Source organism: Camelus dromedarius, chromosome 16, assembly GCF_036321535.1.
Source record: "Camelus dromedarius isolate mCamDro1 chromosome 16, mCamDro1.pat, whole genome shotgun sequence".
Lineage (NCBI taxonomy): Eukaryota > Metazoa > Chordata > Mammalia > Artiodactyla > Camelidae > Camelus > Camelus dromedarius.
The window spans coordinates 38,589,525-38,610,159 of NC_087451.1; the positions used below are offsets into that span (position 1 = coordinate 38,589,525).

Here is a 20,635-nt window from a genome sequence, read left to right on the forward strand (position 1 = left end):
TGGCGGTGACAGATGGCACTCCACCAGGGCTAAAATCACAGGGGGAGAAGTTTGCAGGCGAGCTTGCCGCCCCCGCTGCCAGCTGGCCATAAACAGATGTGCAAACTCGTCATCCGGTGTTGGGGGCTGGATGAGTCCAGAGAACTGGGAACCTCTCCCAGGGGGTCCTGGTCTCTCCTCCCAGCCCTGTGGGAATGCCAGCCTAGTGTTGCCGTTGACAGCAGCCAGAAGTCTGCGTTTTTATGTAAAATGTGCCTAATTGTTCAAAGTTGGCTCTAGTATATATTGAGAGAAATGCAGGCAGATGAGATTCAGCCAGTGGGCCGTCAGCTGTGACCTCTTTCCTGGAAAGGGTCATGGGTCACCTGTGAGGGGGAGTCACATATTAAGGATGGGAGGAAAAAGAGAAGACCAAGGGATGTCCAGAGAGGGAGGAGAGCTCCGTGCAGGGAGCTGTAGAGTCTTGGATACCCAGGAAGGTAAGTGTTCATGACTTTGAAGGTGGCGGGGCTGCGGAGTACAAGGAGGTGAGGGAGTGGATCTGACCACAAGGCGCCAGTGGTCCCTGAGAGCAGTGTCAGTAACCACGGAGCAGAAGCCAGACAGCACGGAGTTAAGTGCAAGCTTCAGCAGCCAGGCTGAGGGATTCTGTGGTCATTGGGAGGGGGGATGTGAGCAGTCACTCAGAGAGGGCAAGAGGAGGGAAGCTGAATTTAAGCTGCAGAAACCTGACAATATTTCTAGGCTGAAGGGAAAATGCTCAGAGAGAAAATGAATGAATGAATGAATGAATGAATGAGTATACTGCATGCCAGGAAGGGATGGAAGCAGGGAGACCCTTCCTCCTCAGGTGCAGGGGGCCAGGGAGGTCAGGGTGGCAGGAGAGCTGCAGTCATCCTTACTGGCTGGCCTGCATCTTCAGAGAGTGAGATGCGGGGTGCGGACCTGGGGGTAAGATGCTGGAGCAAGGAGAACAGGGGTTGCTCAGGGCTGTGGCCTCTCCGGGTGAGGCTAGACGCCTCAGAGAGTCTCCTGGACGTGACTGACCAGGTAGCGGGACTCGTGGGTGAGGCGGGAAGGGGGCCGGGTGTCCATCAGAATGGGAGGACTGAAGTCCTAAAGAGGTGATATATTTTGTCTGGGGGTGGGGGTGGATGAGGGTGAGAGAGGGTAGGGCATTGGCATTGGGGCTGGGGAGGGGGTTTATTTCTGAATAAGGCATCCTGGAGAAGCTGAGGTCTTCCCAGTGGCCTGAGACCCTTTGGGGTCTGGCCTCCTCTCCTCCCCTGACCTCACCTCCCCCACCCCCATCTCCCGAGACCAGCTGCCCTGGCTTCTCTACCCGCCACTCCGCACCCCTCCCACTGCCCGCTGAAACTTGCCACACTCGCTCCATCCTCGGGGCCTTTGCTCTTCTCATCCCCTCAACATGGGATGTCCTCCCCTGGGTGTCAGCGTGCTCCCTCCTCCACCTCCTTGAAGCCTTAGCTCAGATGTCACCTCAGGGAGGTCACCTTTCTTGGCAGCCCTATTTAAAACTGCAAACCTCAGCCCCCACCCCAGCACTCCTGACCCCCTGTCCCGGGCCTCCTTCCGTGGCTCACGTCATGTACTCAAGTATTTACTTCTTTCTTATCTGTCCCTCCCACATGGCAGAATCTTTGTCTTTTGTTCACTGATGGGCCCCTACCCCAGGGTCTGGCACAGGCTGTACCTGGGATGAACGGGTACTGCACACTGCCTTCCTGGGTGTGACGGTGGCAGAGGAGATGTTACAGCAGAACCGAGCTGAAGGCTGTGGCATTGAAGGGTCAGGGACTCTGAAGGCAGGAATTGGATGGGCAATCCCCCGGCCACTGCTGGGGAGAGGCTGATGGCAGGGGATGGAGTGCAGAGAATGGCTCTGCGCCTGCCCTCACCCACTGGAGAAAGCCATGTGCTGTGGGCCCTGGGCGTCTGAAGGTTGATGGGAGATCAGCTCGGAACCCCAAGACAGCCCAAAGTGCCAAAATATTGACATCCCCGGAGACTTCCTGACCTTTTGGGAAAGGGTTGTAGAGGTGGGTAGAGAATAAAAGAGGATCTGAAAGTTAAATGAGAAAAGAACTCATTTGGTGCACACAGCCTGGCAGTCAGGCAGTAAATTAGCACTTGCCAAACTGAAAAGAAAGGGGGGAAATGAGATGGAGAGAAAGGGAGAGAGAAGCCAATCAGGGCCAGCGGTGGCTCCTCTGAGATCGGCTCCCGAGCCCCCACAGACCCCACACCCACCCAGCGCGGGCGGGAGCAGAGAACACACTTGATTAAAGAAAGAGAATGATAAACCGAAAGGCGGCTTTCTTTCTATCAAAGGCCAGTTTCGCTCTGTGTAAGGTCACGGTCCAGTGAGTCCAGCATTGCGAGAGAAAATGAAGCAGCCACTTTCCCTCCAAGAAATATTTAAAGAGCCAAGGCCGGGCATTTGGCAGCAGTGGGGTTGCGGGGTGGGTCTTCCTTAAATTATATATCTCTTCTCAGATCTCTTCTTGAAATTATGTTGGTTATATTATCTCATATGTTTTATTGTCTGCCCGCAGCTCTTTCGCTGTCTCATCATTCTCCTATAGCCTCAGAGTTTAATGAGTTTAGCCCTGTTCTCTGGAGCATTTGGTACCTTCTGTGATATTGTGGTCCATGAGGCAATTCCAGCCCATTCCGCCCCCTCCCAGTCCTTCCTCCATGGATGGCCAGCTCCTTGTGGATTAGCTGCCCCTTCATGGATGCCTGCTGCGTGCAGGGCACCTCACTGACTTTGTTTAATCCTTCAGTCGGTTCTGCAGAATTGGTGTCATCAAGCCCCATTTTCCAGATAAGGAACCCAAGGTGCAGAGAGTCGTTCATTTTTCCCATGGCTCAAATTCAAGGCACACCTGGGCTTTGAACCCAGGGCTGATCAGCCTTTCCCTGCAGCATCTGTGGTCCCCAGAGGAAGGCGCTGCAGGTGTCAGCTCAGCCGCTCCGCAGAGAAAGCCACGCTCCGCGGGTGCAGGTGAGCCGCCCCCGCCCAGACCCGCTCCTTGGTTTCCGATCCCCGACGATGCACAGGACCGACTGTGTTTTAGAGCGGGAATCAGCAAACCTTTTCTGCTAAGGGCTAGAGAGTACACATTTTAGGCTTTGCCTTAATCTAAATTTTAGATGTTGCCAATTTGAGCAACTGTTCCTGCCAAAAGGCTCAAAAAGCTGACAGTCTTTTTTACATTTTTTTCCTTTTGCGTTTGAAAATTTTAAAACCATGTTTAGCTCCTAGGCTGTACAAAACAGGAGTCAGGCTGGATTCGGCCTGCAGGCTGAAGTTTGCCGCCCCCAACTTTAGAGGGCTTCCCCTGGCCCTCCTCAGCCATAGCTCTCCTTACAGGGTTGGGAGCTGGAGGGCCAGAGGGACGTGCCCACCCGGGGCCTGAGAGTTCCCTTCCAGGACCTACCTGGGCCTCTTCCATGTAGAAGAGGTGTGTGCACGCCTGTGTCTGATGGCGAATTCGGCGGATGGCCGTTGGCAAAGTACAGTGGGACGGAGCCTGGACACCCAGGCTGGGCTCCAGAAGGCTCGGAGATGTGAAGAGGGATTGGGAAGAGAAGGAGAGAGGGCCAGGGCTCCACATACTGGAATCTCAGGGGTCCATGAATTCCCGGCTTTTGGAAAGGATTATAGACAGAATTATGTTTCCCTAAATTTGTATGTTGAAGGTAACCGCAGTGCAACTATGTAGAGAGATAGGGCTTCCAAGGAGGTGATTAAGGCTAAGTGAGGTCGTTAGGGCGGGGCTCAATCACACAGGACCAATGTCCTTGCAATGAAGATGAAGAGGCACCAGGAGGGGGCCTCACAGAGGAAAGGCCTGGTGAGGACACAGTGAGAAGGCTGCTGCCTGCAACCAGGGGGAGAGGCCTCACCAGAAACCAGCCTGCCAGCATCTTGATCCCAGACTTTGAGTCTCCAGAACTGTGAGAAACAAATGTCTGCTGTTGAAGCCACTCTGTGGTGCGCTGTTACGGCGGCCCGAGCAGGCTGCTGGGGGAGGGTAGGCTTGTCAGGGTGGTCGGAAAAAATACGTAACGTTTAATAGTTGGTAGCTCGGTTTGTAACAAGCGTATTTAGACAAGTGGCATGTCGGCGTCTGTTCCTCTTGCCCCAGCGTCCTCCCCCGACCCCCCGAGACCGGTATGGTGTCCTGGCTTTGGACCACGTGAATTCTGTTGCAAACCAAGATGCACTTTTTGTACATTTTCAGTCAGCAGCAGCATCGCTCTTATCAAGCAGAACAGGAAGGAGGAGTGAATAAAGGTCTCTGAGGTCAGAGGCAATTCCTCAGATGTCCCGTTCCCGGCTCTGGCTCACACAGAGTGGGCGCCACTGAATCCTGGCCCTGCCACGTTCCTGCTGTGGTCACTGGGCGTGAGCTCACCCGCCCCCCGGGGTAGAGAGGAGGGGTGCCCAGCATGGTGCAGCTTGGGTGGGATTCAGCTTGACCTCTGTACCTGTTAACATCACATCCTCTGTGTGTCTCGCTATTAAGGAGGTTATTGAAACATATCAGGTTGGGAGGAAATTATCTAAAGAGTTATTTCATTTTTTTTTAATGTAACGAGAAATTATAGACGTTAGTCAGGCAGTGGGGTAACCTGTCTATTGGGATGGTGTTTTCCCAGCCCCGGTTGTTTCATTGTCACCTTCCTGACTTCTTCCGCGACGAGCAAATGTTGCAGAGGAGCTGGAGAGAGATTAACCCAAGTAAGAAATTAGAGCTTTTGCACAAGGACTTGAAATAGAAATGCTTTCTCACCCAGTAAGTCAGTGTGATTAATGCCTCATCTGAGGATCAGGGACAGTCACATTCCACAACTTGGCTGGTGCACATTCCAGAATCAGGGAAACACCAGGTGCAGGGGCCATCTTTCTGCCTGATCAGAAGGCCGGCAGTTTATTCAGAATTTTACTTGTGGCTCCTTCAGCCACCATGGAAGACAATTTGACAGTTTTTTTACAAAGCTACACATAGTCTTTACCATACGATCCAGTGTTTGTGTTCCTAAGTATTTACCCAAATGCCAAATGAATTGAAACCTTACGTCCACACAAAAACCTGCACATGGATGTCCGTAGCAGCTTAATCACGATTGCCAAAACTCGGCAGCCACCAAGATGTCCTTCAGTAGGTGAGTGGACAGAGAAACTGAGATACAACTAAACAGTGGAATATTAATCAGCACTAGAAAGCGATGAACTCTCAAGCCATGAAAAGACGTGGAGGAAACCTCAGTACAGATTACTAAGGCAAAGAAGTACAACCTGGAGAGATGGTATGAGTCCAACTGTGAACATTCTGGAAAAAGCAAAACTAGGAAGACCAAAAAAAAAAAAAAATCAGTAATCGCCATGGATTGGAGGAAGGAGGGACAAGAAGGCAGAGCGTAATGAAACTACTATGTATATTAATGTTACGGCATCGGGCACATATCGCGATACATTTTCAAAAACCCGTAGAACGCCAAGAGTGAACCCTCATGTGAACTCTGGACTCTGCGTGATAACAATGTGTCAGTGCACGTTCATCGTTTGTAACTAAGGTACCACCGTGGTGTGTTGTACTTGGTGGGGGTGGAGAGGGAGGAAGAGGTGTATGGGAACTCTGTAGCTTGCACTCAATTTTGCCGTGAACCTGAAACTTCTCTTTAAAACTATCTATTAATTAAACAAACAAACAAACAAAATACAGCCTGTGTGGTCTTTCCCTGCCACACAAAGGTCTGGGGTAGAACTGGGAACATGGTCTGTAACCACCAGGCTTTGAGCTCTGCTTCTCCCATTCTCTCCTCCCTTCAGCTTTCTGTTTTTCCTTTCTTCCTTCCTTTTATTTTTCTCTTTTGTGTTAATTGCTATTTAAAACCTGTGTCAATAATTATAAACCGTCTTTGTACCGTTTGATCCTCTTGTCACCTTTGAGGGGAGCAGCCTACACTTACACCATCCTGCTGTTTGCCTTCCATCCTCGGGGTCTAAAGTGAGCAACCATGAAGGCACAAGGGGTGGTTGCTATGAATAAATCTTAAAGTGCTTTCATTACCTTTGGCAAAGTCATCTTCTGTTCGCTCCATCCGAGACAGAGCCACGATTTTTGTCGAAATAGAAAATATACAGTTTGGAGTCCAGACTTTCCATTCCCATCTGGTGGCAGTTTCTGGTTTTATTTTAATGCTTCTATTATGCATTTTGTCCAAAGATTTCAATTACTGCTGATATTTCTAAGATCCTTGATATGTAAGATCATATTTTAGTGTATTTATCCATCTTTGTCTCTTTCTCTTCAGTTAGGTTCCAGGATCTATGTGGCCCTGGGGTTGTGGGCCCGGAGCAGGGAGTGGAGGAGACGGTTAATGAACTCCGGGTCCCCAAACTGTCAGAACAGAACACCCAGAAAACACTCAGGCTTATCATCTTTCTTCCTAAATGGTGCTGTTTTGACATGTCCATGTCTCCACCAGGAACATGAAGAATGCCTCTAGTCTCCCATGTTCTCGCCTTGGGATGTTTTTCAAAACAACCATAATTTTTCCATTAAAAATTTTTTTTTTTGATGAAAGGAAGAAATAGTCTTTGTTTCCCTGAGACAGTAAGAGGCCTTGAACAGGTTTTATGCGTAAAAGCTGGTGTTATTTTGTAATGCAGCCTGCAAAGGGCCTTCTGCAGTCAGACCGTTTACTTTAGAGGGGGCTCGGGGTTGGGGCGCTCAGTGAGTAAATACAGTGTGAAAGGGAAGAGCAGAGCCTGGTACGCGCAGCCCAGCGTGGGAGCGCGGGCCTCCTCGCACACGTTAGACTCACGGGGTCCTTTATGACAAAGCCTTCAAAGCCAGGCTTCCTGATTGAAGTGGGCATCTTGGCTGTTTTGACCCAGTTAAGCATTTGAACCCCTCTTTGGCACGAGTCACTTCAGCTGGGCCAGTTCCCACCCAGTTCCCACCGTAGCTGTCCAGGGAACCACAGCAAGAGCCGATGAACCTTCAGTTTAGAAAAATGGTCCAAGTTGTGGATGCCAAAGTCAGATGACCAGGGTTCCATCCCGGCTCTGCCACTTACTAGCTGCGTAGCCTTAGGGCAAACTACGTAACCTCTCTGTACCCCGTTTCCTCAACTTTGAAGTGGAATGCTCCCACCCCGCTGGGGTCTCGTGGTGGCTACGTGAGCTAACGGAGCAAAAGAGCCTGGCACTTCGTGAAAATCATGATGGTGACGTTGGTTACAGTCAGAGTTACGATTTCCAGGGGCATCTTAGGCCTTACCACGCTGCCCCCAAGTTCTTCAGAAAAGCTGCTGAAGCCCCGTCTGCTTCGGGAGGCCTCGGAGTGTGTACCCCTGGCAGAAAGTGGAAAGGTGGGTGGCCCTGGAGCGACATCCTTCCAGCTGCTGTAGGCCTTTGGCCTCATAAGAGACCAGAAGCTGCCCCCCGCCCTCTTCATCCCTGGTTCTGTGCCCAGGCTGGAAGAAAGCTCATTCGTATCTCACTTTTACAAGACAGGCAGCCATTTGTAACATCCTGACATCCCCCCAGGGCAGTTGGCTCCTGGAAGTATAATAATAATGATCATAATGACAAACAGCAGTGAAACTGAATGACAGTGGCCCCACTGGGGGTCTGTCTCTGAAGCGAAAGTTCAGCCTTCCATGTGCCACAGGGAGGTCTGCCAGCTCGAGCCCTCCTTGCCAAGCCTGGCTCTCCTTCTGTGAGTTTCTCTGCAGTGGGAACCAGATTGCCATGGCGCCCCTTGCCTGGGGCTGCAGGACATCAGGCATCTTCCAGGCGTGGCTGCAAGTTTCCAAGTGCCAGAGACACCTGCTCCTGTCCCCATCGGGAACAGGCACAGGAGAGCCTCCCCATCCATTCTGTGGTCCCTGAGCCCGGTCTTCAGCCCAAAGCTGCCTCCCTAGGCCAACAAGAGCCGGGGAACTAGAGTGTGTTGTAGGGGCCAGTGGAACTCAGACCATCTAGACCAGCACTGTCCAACAGAAATTTTAAAATTCAAAGCCAAAACGGCATTTAAACAGCCACATTTTTTAAGTTAAAAAAGAAACAGGTACAATTAATTTTAATATATTTCATTTAACCCAGTATATCCAAAATGCAAAATTATCAGTGAGTTATTCTGCATTTTTTGATACTAAGTTTTCAGACTCAGATGTGTATTTTACACCCAAAGCACATCTCCATTTGCACTAGCCACCTTTCCAAGGCTCATAGCTGCTTGTGGTTTTAGTAGCTACTGAATTGGATGCTGCAGGTCTAGACAGCTGACAAGACACAATGTAACCAACATCCTAAATCAGGCGCATTGAAATGTTTCTCTTCGGTGGGGCTCTCTAACACTATTCCCCTTTTGCAGTGAGGTTTTGGGTAATTTGGAGGTATTTATTAATAGTAGCAGGTCATTGAGGGGAAGTATGCTTTGTTCTAAACATGAATTATTTGGAGCGGTGAGGTTGCACCCTATCCCCTGTACCTTAGGTCTCTGAATTTTCTCCTTTCATTGAGTGCACAAGGCAGGGGTGATAGACTGTGAACTTCCCCAGGAGGAAGTGCTCTGGCCCAATTCTAGATCTCATCCCATTATTAACAGGTGAAGGCACCGCAATGTTCAGAGGGACTTTGTAGTCTTGGTGCAGGGGCTGAGCTGGTGGGCTATAGGGGTTGACGAACACCGTCACCAAGGAACACGGGCCACTGGCCCTTGGCCTTTTGCTTTTGTAAGCCTGGGAGGGGAAGGAGCAGGTGTGATCAGCACCAGTCAGGAGAGTGGAATACTGTGGAAATGGAACATGAGAAGCAAGTTGGACCAAGGCTGACAGAGTCAAAACAAACAAATCCTTCAGGTGGCCATGACTCTTAGGATTTGTGAATCATTCTGACCGGAAACATGGTTTCCACACCCTTGACTTCTGACAGCTCTCCAAACTCAGCGGGGGACCTTCCACTACCAGAGCAGAGAGGGGTCTGGTCAGTAAGACAAATGTGTGTAGAAATGGTGCCTCAGCAAAAGCAAACTAACTAAAATAGATAAGCAACAAGGTTTTACTGTATAGCATAGGGAACTATATTTAATATCTTGTAATAAACTATAATGCAAAAGAATCAGAAAAATATAAATATATACATGTATGTATGTATAATCGAATCACTTTGCTGTACACCTGATACTGACATAATATTGTAAATCACCTGCACTTCAATTTTTTTAAAAAATTAAGAAAAACTAAAACAATGATTAATGAAAACAGATGGCAGGGACTGGTTTTAATATAGTTACGAGAACAAGTTTTATTCAAGTGCTTTTGAAATACGAGTTACAACCAACTGAAATGATTTCACATCTCATGAAACGAACCCTCAGAACCCTTTGATTTATGTTTTGTTAATCCCAAGGTGAGTAATTCCATGTATTTGAAAGCCATACATTGTATTTTTAAAACAAATACGTCAATATTCAGAGCACGACTTATTACTTGATTGGCTTCGGGCAAGTTCCTTAAGCCTCTTCCACCTCAGTTCTGCCGCCTGTAAAATGAGAATAATAATGATTTCTGCCTCATTGGATTACACCTAATGTGTGTAGAGTGTCTGATATATCGTAGGTGCTTGGCAAGCGCACCTTTACTCTCCCAAAGAGAATTTCTGTTGTTCTTCTACTTGGCCCAGGTAGGCTTTGAGGCAGTGATGTCTTGTCTGGGAACTGGAATGCCTTCCATCATTTTGTGTCATTAGGGAATAAATTAGAGCCTCGTTTTGGTAAGGCTTCTGGGGCTTTTCTTGTGTGTACTTTCCAAGTGTTAAGAAAAGAACAAATGTAGTTTTCAAAAGAAATTAAGGCCTCTTTGTAGGTTCCTCTGGCTATCCTTTTCTTGTCAAGGAAACGAGCTATCAAGCTTCCAAATTCAAACGTGTACCCCTTGTTCCCGCCCGCACAGAGGCAAGTCCGGGGAACGTGTACTTCCTGTGCCATCGGGTGAGATGACAGTGATACATTAAAGGAATGGAGATGGGCAGACATGCGGGAAGTTAGCTTATGTCCCAGGACATTTAATTAGACATAGTGAGCCATTTAAAAAAATACCCCGGAAGTTTCCAAAGTCCAGTTTGTATGCAAGATGGCAGAATGGTTGCGCTGAGCACCTGTCAGTATGTCCTTCCCATGAATCCTGGGGCACGATCCACAGGTCTGGAAATTGTGTGCCAGCGAAGCCAGTGTGGAAATAAACCACGCCGCACTTAGAAACCCAAGTCAGTATCACCGTCTTCCACAAGGAGAGGTTATAGAATCACGCTGGTACTTCTGATGGTCACAGAGGTAGAAGAGGGAACACAGGGGAAGGTCCGCATGGACCCATCACCCAGCTTGACCGGCTGCCTGCACTTTGCCAACTTATTTCATCTCGACCTCCCCCACCCATTTTCCTGATGCATTTAAAACAAATCTAAGATATCCTGTCATTTAACCCGTGAGTACTTCATCTCTAACTGAAAAGGACACTTTGGAACCAATCACCATATAGTTTATCCCATGTAACTATATTAGCAATAATCCCTCAGTCTCATCAAGTGTTAAGACCAAAGTGAAATAAGCCAGAAAGAGAAAGAAAAATACCATATGGTGTCACTTATATATGGAATCTAATAAAAGGACACAAATGAACTTATTTATAAAACAGAAACAGACTCACAGACATAGAAAACAAACTTATGGTTACCAGGGTGGGAAAGGGGAGGGTGGAGGGATAAACTGGGAGTTCGGGATTTACAGATACACACTACTACATATAAACTAGATAAACAACAAGGCCCTGCTGTAGAGCACAGGGAACTATACTCCATACCTTGTAACAGCCTATAATGAAAAAGAATTATGAAAAGGAATATGTGTGTATGTATAACTGAATCACTATGCTGTGGACCAGAAATTAACACAACATTGTGAACCAACTATACTTCAATAAAAAAAAAAATCAAAAATTAAGACCGCATTTTAATTTTCACTATGTCTTTTTACAGTTGATTGGTTTGAATCAAGATTCAGACAAGGTCCAGATATTCCATTTGATTATTATGTTTTATGTCTCTTTTTAAAACATTTTGAAACTTCAGTCCTTCCACAGATGTTTTCGTACCTGTTGTGTGACATGAGGAAACTAGAATTTTTCCTTTAGTCATTCCTCCTCCTCCTCCTCTTGGTTATCATCATCATCATCACGTTTATTACTTCCAGCAAAACTCTATAACACAGTTTGATCGTCTTATTTAATCAGACCTTTGCGCTGAATGACCTCTGGCTTTTTCCAAGAATTAAATCCACCTCAGTGCCTAAATATTTTTCACCCAGGAAGATAATTCAGTCTACCTTCCAACAGTGCTGTGGCATCTCCAGGTGGATTCAGAAGAGGGGTCCCAAAGCAGGTTTCAAGCAGTGAATCACAGGGTGGGTAGTTCTCCGTGCGTCTGATTGGAAGGGCCCTCTTCAAAACTCAAGGACCCGTGTTACAGCATCACCTCGTGTGCATGAACTGAGTGTGTAAATGCCTGCATGCTTGACTTACCTGTTCCAACACAAGCTTTTTGATTGGCCACTAAATGTATAATTGGTGTGTTTGTTTTCACACAGATAATTGCTTATCAGCCATATGGGAAATCCGTGGACTGGTGGGCCTATGGTGTCCTGTTATATGAAATGCTGGCCGGGCAGGTAATGTTTCACTGGGTTTTCGTGTTTGTATTTGCCATACGCCGTGAAGACTTCGGCTCTGTTGGAACTGTGCTAGCCGGACCTGGCAGTGTGGTGTGTCTGATGCTGGTCTGACTGTCCTGATCCAAGTGAAAGAGGGAGAAACTCCCCCTTGAGAGTGGATCATATTCAGTACGTACAAAAGTTACCTTCTAATCATGAAAACCCGAATTGAAAGCTACGCCCTGGAGTGTAGACAGTGCAGCCTTCGCATCGTACGCACAAGCTCCCTGCACATTGATGATGATGGTGGCCTTTTCAGTTTTCAGCATCTCCGAACTGGGGTTGGGTCAGTGGTCACTGCAAGTTTCTCTGCAGAAGTTACCCCGGCTGCTGCCCGTGTGTAAAGTCGGTTCTATTGTTAGAGGAAGAAGCTAGTTAAACTTAAAGTGTTTAATAGCTTCTCCCATCTCCCCGTATCTCTCCCTTGGAAGCTCATTGTAATTTTTACAAAAGTCCAGTGAGGCTGAACTTCCAGTTGGAAAAAGGCAAATAAGGTTTCTCCTAGCAGTGTGACATGTATCGGATAACCAAGTGCATTACTGCCTGATGTGGCTCTTTCTAAATGTAACAGCCTTAATATCTGTATTAGTAAGGTAAGTTACGCTAGCTGCTTTGACAAACACTGCCCCCCCCCCCCCGCCGCCGCCGCCACCCACCCAACTCTCAGTGGATTAACAACAGGAGAGTCTTTTACATTCTTGGCACAGTCCTAGGTGGGGGAGGGGGAGCACCAATCCCGGGATCATACTAGGACCTGGGCTTCTTCCATCCATTGGCTCCAGCATCTTTTAGGACCTCAGACTCCTCCACTGCAGCCTCCTTATTCAATTGGCCAGTGAAGAGGGAGCAAGGGGACAGTTACCGGGAGCATTGTAAGGGCCGGACCTGGAGGTGGCACGCGTCTCTCCCGTCTGTGTCCCACCGGCCCCACAGCCCCGCTGAGACACAAGCGGCTGGGAAGTACGTGCCGTGTACTTGTGAGCTCAGCACGGAGAAGCAGGCGTGCTGAGCATCCGTCGGATCTCTGCCGATATTCCCTACAAAGGATTCTGTTGTGGGTGGCTTTTCATAACTCCCAGCACTCAGGTCAGAGTGTGTGACGCTCCATGGCTAAGAGTCCTCCTAAGAGAGGCTGGAAGGGAGTCCCCAGGCTGAGCAGCCAAACTGCCCCCAAAGAAACCTTTGAATCTTTGCTCCTGGAAAAAAGTCACCCTTTCTGACATGTTACATCCGTTGACTCATCCGTTATTCATTCAGTGCATCTTTATTGAATGTGCACGGTGATGCCTGTGAGCCATACAAAGATCCTTGCCTTCACGAAGCTCACATTCTAGAGAAAGAGAGCAGACAGTTTAGATGAGGAAAATGCGTGCGTTCATCCCTCAGTATCTGCAGCGACTAGTTCTGGGACCCCCTCCACAGATACCAGATTCCTTGGAGGCTCAAGTCCCTTATATATAACAGCGTAGCATATGCATATAACCTGTGCACATCCTCCAATATACTTTAAATCATCTCTCTATTACTTAATACACCTCATGCAATGTAAACGCTATATACAGGGTTGTAAATCCAAATAGAAATGCCATGTAAGCATTTGCCAGTATGTGGGAAATTCAAGTTGTGCTTTTTAAAATGTTTTGGATTTAAAAAAAAATGTCTGATCAGTTGGTTGCCTGTAACAGTGATACGCTGAGAAGAAAAGTAACAAAGCAGGGAAAGAAGATGCTGTGTTGGAGGAGGGTTGAATTTTTAGCTAGGATGGTCAGGGAGGGCCTCGTGTAGAAAATGAAGTGAAGACCAGAAGTGTCAGGGCAAAGAACATTCCAGACAAAGGGAATGGCAGGTGCAAAGGCCCTGGGGCAGAAGCATTCAGCTACGCTTAAGGAATGGAGAGGAAGCTACCAATGTGGCTGGAGCAGAGTGGCAGTAGGAGGCCTGAGGTCAGAGAAGAAGGAAGGGCACCAGGTCATGGGAGCCTAGAGATCATCCCAAGACTGTTGGCTTTCACCCTGGGTGGGGGACCCCTGGTGACCTCTTCTTACTCTCTCTCATTATGTCTTACATCTTATAGGTATTAAAGCAGTCTTTTTGGTATTGAAAGGTAGTAGGTTCTACCTAAATTTGGTCTTTATTTCTCAGTGATGTTAAGACTTGATGTTTTTTTTAAAAAATGATTTTAACGTGATTTATTTAGGCTTTTTCCCCTCCCAGTGAAACATTCTTCTTAGGCTAAATACCTCCTCAATTTGTAAACACAGAAAAGCAGGTTACACAGAACCATCATCAGTGAGACAGTAGCTGGGAAAACACAAGTTGCCTACTCCTGAAGTTAATTTCCCCTCTTTCGAATTTTGACAATAAAATGTGACTGAATTGTTGGCCCCTCCCTGGGAGCTCTGCTGTTCTCGGAGGCACACAAAAAAAGCTGATTTCCCCTCCTTGATCCCACTAGAATGCTCTGACTCTTGAGCCCAGAAAACAAACTCTGCTTTCATTAAGGATCACATTTGCATATGCCAACAAGCAGAGCTGTTTCCAAGGGCCCTTTACAAGATGGAAAATGAGCCGGCAGGAGACTGGAACCCAGGCCTGCAGCAAAGTCACCCCCACCGCACCCTCCGCCCCAGCCTCCCTTCCTCCCTCCCTCCACAGGCCTTCCTGGGACTTCATTCCCTGGGGGAGAGCCCAGGAAATGCCGCACTCCTGCAGGGACATCCCTTTTGGGGTGAATTTTCAAGTCCTGCCTCATTTGCAGACCGTCCATTAGGTCCTGGACTTGAAGATTCCCGCACCCAGTGGTTCCTTAAAAACACCCTGGCACGTTTTCATTAGTTCCCAGCCAGCTTCTCAGTCAGCCTGCCTTATATGATCCCTTCAGGTTTTTGTGATTTCTGTTTAAAACACTGACACTCTTTAAATATGACATTTTAAAGGCATCCCACGTTCGGGCACAATCATGGTTCCTCTAAATCTAAGTCCTGCCACGGACACAGTTTTTCCATTTCAGAATCCCCCTTCTTATCTTCCTCTCTGACTCCTCAGTGCACATGCAAACGTCTTCCCGGGTCATGACTCAGCCCAGAAAGAATAACGAAGGCTCAGGGACTGTTACCCACGGCCCCCGAAGCTGCAGGAACCCCCCAGGCCCAGCAGAGGGAAGGGGCGCTGTTATGGAAAAGGAAGATTAATTATAAAGTTGTTGTCAGGGTTGTGGTCTAAATGTGTCCTCTTTCATCACAGAGGGCTGAAGATGAGCAGGAGAGGAAAAAAAAAGATAGTTTATTGCAATTTTCTTCTCATTTGGTTTCTTTATTGTCAGCAGACAAGGGGACACTTAAGTATGAAGCAGCCTGAGTCTTCCTTCAGTTCCTGGATTGCTTGACAAATATGATTACTTGCAGGCATAAATAGTATTTACCCGGCCCTCTAATGAGCATCATGCAGCTCAAAGCGTTCACGGGCATCCATCATAAAGGGACGGACCGGCCTTCTCCTCTTTATGTGCCTTTCTGCCGGGGCTGTTTGTGCGTTGTCTTCATTCCTGATGGATCGGTAATGGGTCCCTTATCCCAGAACTTCAGCCCGAAGTGTCTTTGGGTGCCCTCGCGCCCCTCCCCCGGTCATCGGTGATCTGCACGTAAACACGGCAGGGAAGTGATTTAGGAAGCATTTTGGGAAGAGTGAAGAACCATCACCCCTCAACCTGTTTAAAATCCACAAATTACACATCACTAAGGAAGACACCCCTGGTTCAGAAATTTTTTATACTGAGCCAAGTCTATCGCTAACAGGGAACTTAGCTTGAAACACTGAGTCCAGATTGGTGGGAATCTAGAACGAATCATAGGGACTTGGGGGGTGGGGAAGGGAGGCAATCCGAAATGGTCCTGTACTGAGGACCTCCATCCTACATCACCCCCTGTGGTCCCCAGGCTCAGGAGCTAGAAGTGAATGTAATGGTCACACTTCACCATTGACCTGCCTTCAACACCAGGGCCTGAGAGCAAGCGATTACCTGTCAGAATGCTCCAGGGGTGACCTGGAGAGATTTAACAAGAGCCGTAAAAATGTTCACATTCTTTGGTTGCATAAGCCCACACCTGGGAAATTAGTCCTAGGAAGTAATTCGGAGAAGAAAACAAAAATGATACGTGCAGAGGTGTTTACAGCAGCATTCGTTATGAGAACACAGTGCTGGAAGCAGTTAGACATGTGCGCATGGACACATGAGTCAGTCTCTGGTGACGGCGTTAACCTGACTGGGAACACTGATAGCTACAGAGAAAATGTGTTGGCAACAGTCCGTGAAAAGCAAGAAACTCCAAATTATACAGTGTAACTGGAAAATAACTGCCTGTTTTTCGGGAGTCACATAACAGGTGTTCAGAAGAAGTAGGTGGATGCTACCAGGCAGAGAAGATGTGGCGGGATGGACAGTGGGACTGGCGTCTGCTGTAGCTCTTGGCAGGGTACCGCCCCAGCCCCGCCCCTCCCTGTCCTGCTCTGCGCTCCGTCCGTGGGAGTGACACATCCTGCCAGTGACACAGCCTGCACTCCTCAGTGGGGTGTCTGCCCCGCACTGGCTTGCCTTGTGGGCGCCCCAGGCACCCTGTTTCTTCTGCCCAGGGAAGCTCACCTGGGCTTCAACTCTGGTCATTCACACCCCGGCCACTTTTAGATCTCAGCCACCTGAGTACTTTGACCAAATTGAACATTCTTTACACCAGGCACTTACAACTGGAAAAGAGACCTGTTTATTTATATGCCTAGACAAAAATAAATAGAAAGTAAGAGGCACCAGCCCTGGTCTCCCATACCTGGTCCCCAGGTAGAGTTCTTTATGGACCCAGCCTCCTTCCCTCGGGTGGGTGTGGCTCCTACGTGCTGATCCCACGCCCAGCTCCTATCCAGGGCTGGGGTTGGGAGGGAGGAAGAAGGCTGGAGGTCAGATGAACGGGTTGGAAAGACCTGTGAGTGCTTGTGGGGAGGGTTCTGCTTGGTTCGGCTGCTCTCTCTTACTCAGGGCGAAATGCTGGATGTTGTCTTTGGTCCATGATGTCATTTAAAATTAAGCCAGGCACTGGCATTATCTGAGCCCTAACCATGTCAGCCAAAGTGACTGAGTCCCCTTTTCCAATGGAAGGAAAATCTAACGAGATTAAACATAGGGGGTCTGCACGTCTCACGCTCAGCCCAAGGTTAGCCGAGCCAAAGAGGAGTGTTAAGACATTTCCCATAAACCCACTTCTGCTGTGTGCCATCCCACCAAGGTGACAGGTAATTTGCTAGACCTCTGGGATTAAAGACGTGCTGGGGGATAAAGCTTGGAAAGCATCCTGAGCCCACCTCTTCCTCCTGAAGACCCTGATAGCCCACCCCCGCCCCCACCAAGGCAGTTCATCTGCCTTCTTACCAGGACCTCTAAGCACCCTTCACTGGGCACTTACTGGGCATAAGACAAAGTATCAGGCTCAGACTCACCAGGGAGTCCCATTTTACAAATGGGAAAACTGTGTCTTAAAGAAGTGAGTCACTTGCCTGTGGCCACCCAGCTAGGAGGTGGTAAAGCTCGAATTCTGGTCCAGATCCACTTGACTTTAAAGCCATGACCTCCCATCGTGGCACCATGCCTCTCGCTCTCCATATGGGGATTGTAACCCAGTAGAAGCGGACAGAGGTGTCCAGAGGAAGCTAAGCTCTCTTCATTGCCTCCGTGCAGGCGTCAGGCCCCCCACAGAGCAGCTCCCCATTGCATCACAAGGGCCCTGGTGTGAATTCCTAGACCTGGGGCAGGGCAAGTCCTCTTCACCACCTCCTACAGAATCCAAAGGCATTAGCACTCTCCACCCTCCCCCACCTTCTGAACCCAGGGCCCTCCGTAACCTCACTTGGTCGTAATTAGATTTCTTTAACACATAATTACAAGAGTCTTGGATTGATTATAATTTATTTGCAAATCATTAAAAAGCATTACTCAAAAACATTTTCCCTCAAGATTGGTTTGGATTGCCCCAGGCACGATAATTAAAGGGACAGAGGGAAAAAATGAAAAACACACACAGCCGCCAACCTAACAAGAGATTCACGGAGCTAACCCTGCAGCCTGCGGCGTGCTGAGAACCCCCGCTCTGTTTCTCCGCACTGAATTGGATCTTCGGGGGCCATGGTAATGAATGATGACTCAGCCTAGATATCTTCCCATCCCCATCCCTCTCTTTTCTGGGAATAGCCCCCATTTGATGGTGAAGACGAGGATGAGCTGTTTCAGTCCATCATGGAGCACAACGTTTCGTATCCAAAGTCCTTGTCCAAGGAGGCCGTCTCCATCTGCAAAGGCGTGAGTAGATCTGGCTTCCTTTTATAATAATGGACCGAGGGGGTTGACAGAGGAGATGGCTTCCCCACGCTTCTAAGAGAGATGGCAGAGGCACCACGTACCCACACTACTGGGTTTGAAATTAACTCATCACCTGTGCTGTGACAGCGTCTACTTTTCCAAACCATGAGTCTTTGATCAAGTCCAGGCGGTGAATAGGCATCCGATGCTTGTTACAAAGCCTCCTACGTGATACTGGCCTGTGATCCTTGCAGCACACGCAGTTTTTAGTGATTGTGTGCCTTTTCATATACATTGTATAATATACATACAGAATGGCATTAGCTCTGAGACAGTGTTTAAAGATAGCTATTTAAATTCTTCTTGTGTTTGGCTGTGGGTCCAGATTGCTTCCCCATTTTCACAACAGGAAAATCACTATAGAAAGGCCCGCACTTCTTGTGTTCGTGAGTTGGCATCCCTCGGTGGGAGCCACTGAGTTTCTTGCTAAGCATCCTGCGACGCTGCCCAGGCGTCCCTTTCGGGGCTGGTGGCTGTTGGGGCTGGTGGCAAAGCACAAGAGGGAAGGCATTATCATCTGGCATTCCATTTTCCTTTTTTTTTTTTTTTTTTTTGGTGGATCCTTTGTTTTTCTTTCTTTTTTTCCCCCAGCTTTATTGAGGTGTAGTTGACAAATAAAATGGTAATATATTTATACAGTGTGATGATTTGATATATGTATCAAGTCATACACGTATACATTGCGAAAGGATTCCCACAATGGAGTTAATACATCCACCTCACATCACCTTTTTTTTTTTTTTTTTTTGGTGATAACACTTAAGTTCTAGTCTCAGCAAATTTCAGTTATACAATACAGTATTGTCAACTCTGGTCACCATGTTACCATGTTACCCATGAGATCCTCTTTCTCGTCCTCCTTTCTAGCTGATGACCAAACACCCCGGCAAGCGGCTGGGCTGTGGGCCGGAGGGAGAGAGAGACGTCCGGGAACACGCCTTCTTCCGGAGGATCGACTGGGAGAAGCTAGAGAACAGGGAGATCCAGCCGCCATTTAAGCCCAAAGTGGTGAGTCAGGGACGCGGCCTGTTGCCTGAGCCTGGTTTCCCCAGATCTCAGGGTAGGGGGTCCCGCCTACCCTTTCTTCTGGAGAGAGGAGGCTGGAGACCCCTGGCCTCTGCAGGCTGAAAAGAATGGCCAGGTACCAGCCTTGCTCCTGTGGTCTGAGCAGCAGGACTCCTGCTGACTTTGAGAGTAAGGGGGGGCCTGTGGCCACCACGCCCTCCAGTAGGGCTACCGAGCGCCCCCAGCACGATGAGAGAACCAGGGCAGGCCTGCTTTGGGGATTGGACGTCGTGGCCTTGCCCACCCTGCAGAGCTGCGTTCCTTGCCCTGAGTCCTTGACAGGGCCTGTCCTTTGTCTTCAATTACCCTGGCTTCGCCTCACATGGATGGCAGCATAACTCAGTCTCAGCCAGCCCACCGGTGGGCCCTGGGCTCGGTTCCCACACTGGCCACCATCCCTGCTGCAAGGACTACCTGCGTGTCAGCCACTGTCCCTGGCGTTGCCACCTTCATTCAGATTCTTCCTATATGACTTCCTAGAAAATCGCCCCTTTTTTTGTTTGTGTATTTGCAAACACTGTGCACTACGCACTGATCTCAGTGCTTTACAAATTATTTCATTTAACCCTCACAACAACCCTGGGAGGTGGCTACTGTTGTCCCCAATTATAATTAAGAAAAGTGAGGCACAGAGAGGCTGAGCAACATGCTTGAGGACACACAGCTGTAGGTTGTGGAACCTGGCTGCAAACTCCAGTGTTTTGACCCTGGGATCCTTTCGCCACTGCACCAAGGTTTCGTCTTAACATTTATATCTCTGGAGATAAACTGAGAGTCTTTAAGACACCAGCCTCCTCACTCACACCGCCTGCCACTTTGCAGTGCTTCCCAAGGAGGCTGCTTTTCCCTGCATCCCATTTCTAAGGGCCGAGTGGATCCATGCCTTCCAGCTCTGCCATCGTCTTGGCCAGTATTGGGTAGTCTCCTGGGACTGCACAGAGAGCACCTTTATTCCACAGTCAGCTTTAGAAGCATCCCTGGTTTTTGGGTTCGGCCCAAATCTGTCTCCTCTGACAGGTGCCCACGAGCCGGCAAAGGGGACCCTCCCGGGGTGCTGAGTTCCCGAGTGGGTGGCACACGGCTTTATTCTTAGAGCAGCAACTTCCTCGTCAAATCTGCTTATGTATCCTCTCCTCCAAGAATAAAACTGCTGGTGGCGAGCCCACGAATTTTATTTTTCCAAGATATTTTTAGCATAAACTGAAGAAAAACTGAAATGAATTGGGTCAGTTGACTTCCTCCTGAATCATCATTTCAAGGAAGGCCCTTGTGTATCGGCCACCCCTTCCTCTCTGCAGCCAGGCCTGGATGCTGATGGCAGGAGGCCCTCCTAGGATCCTGGCCCTCCAGTTTACAAAAGCTG

At 48.6% G+C, this 20,635-nt stretch overlaps 1 protein-coding gene across 3 annotated transcripts in view; it reads left to right on the forward strand.

The window, feature by feature from the left end:
- Nucleotides 1-20,635, forward strand: part of PRKCA (protein kinase C alpha) — a 360,615-nt gene that overhangs the window by 323,083 nt on the left and 16,897 nt on the right. For all 3 annotated transcript variants that reach the window (XM_031468919.2, XM_064495637.1, XM_064495636.1), the window contains 3 exons: nucleotides 11,685-11,765; nucleotides 18,040-18,147; nucleotides 19,075-19,215. In XM_031468919.2, coding sequence (XP_031324779.1) covers nucleotides 11,685-11,765; nucleotides 18,040-18,147; nucleotides 19,075-19,215 — 330 coding nt within the window. The remainder of the gene's footprint in view (nucleotides 1-11,684; nucleotides 11,766-18,039; nucleotides 18,148-19,074; nucleotides 19,216-20,635) is intronic.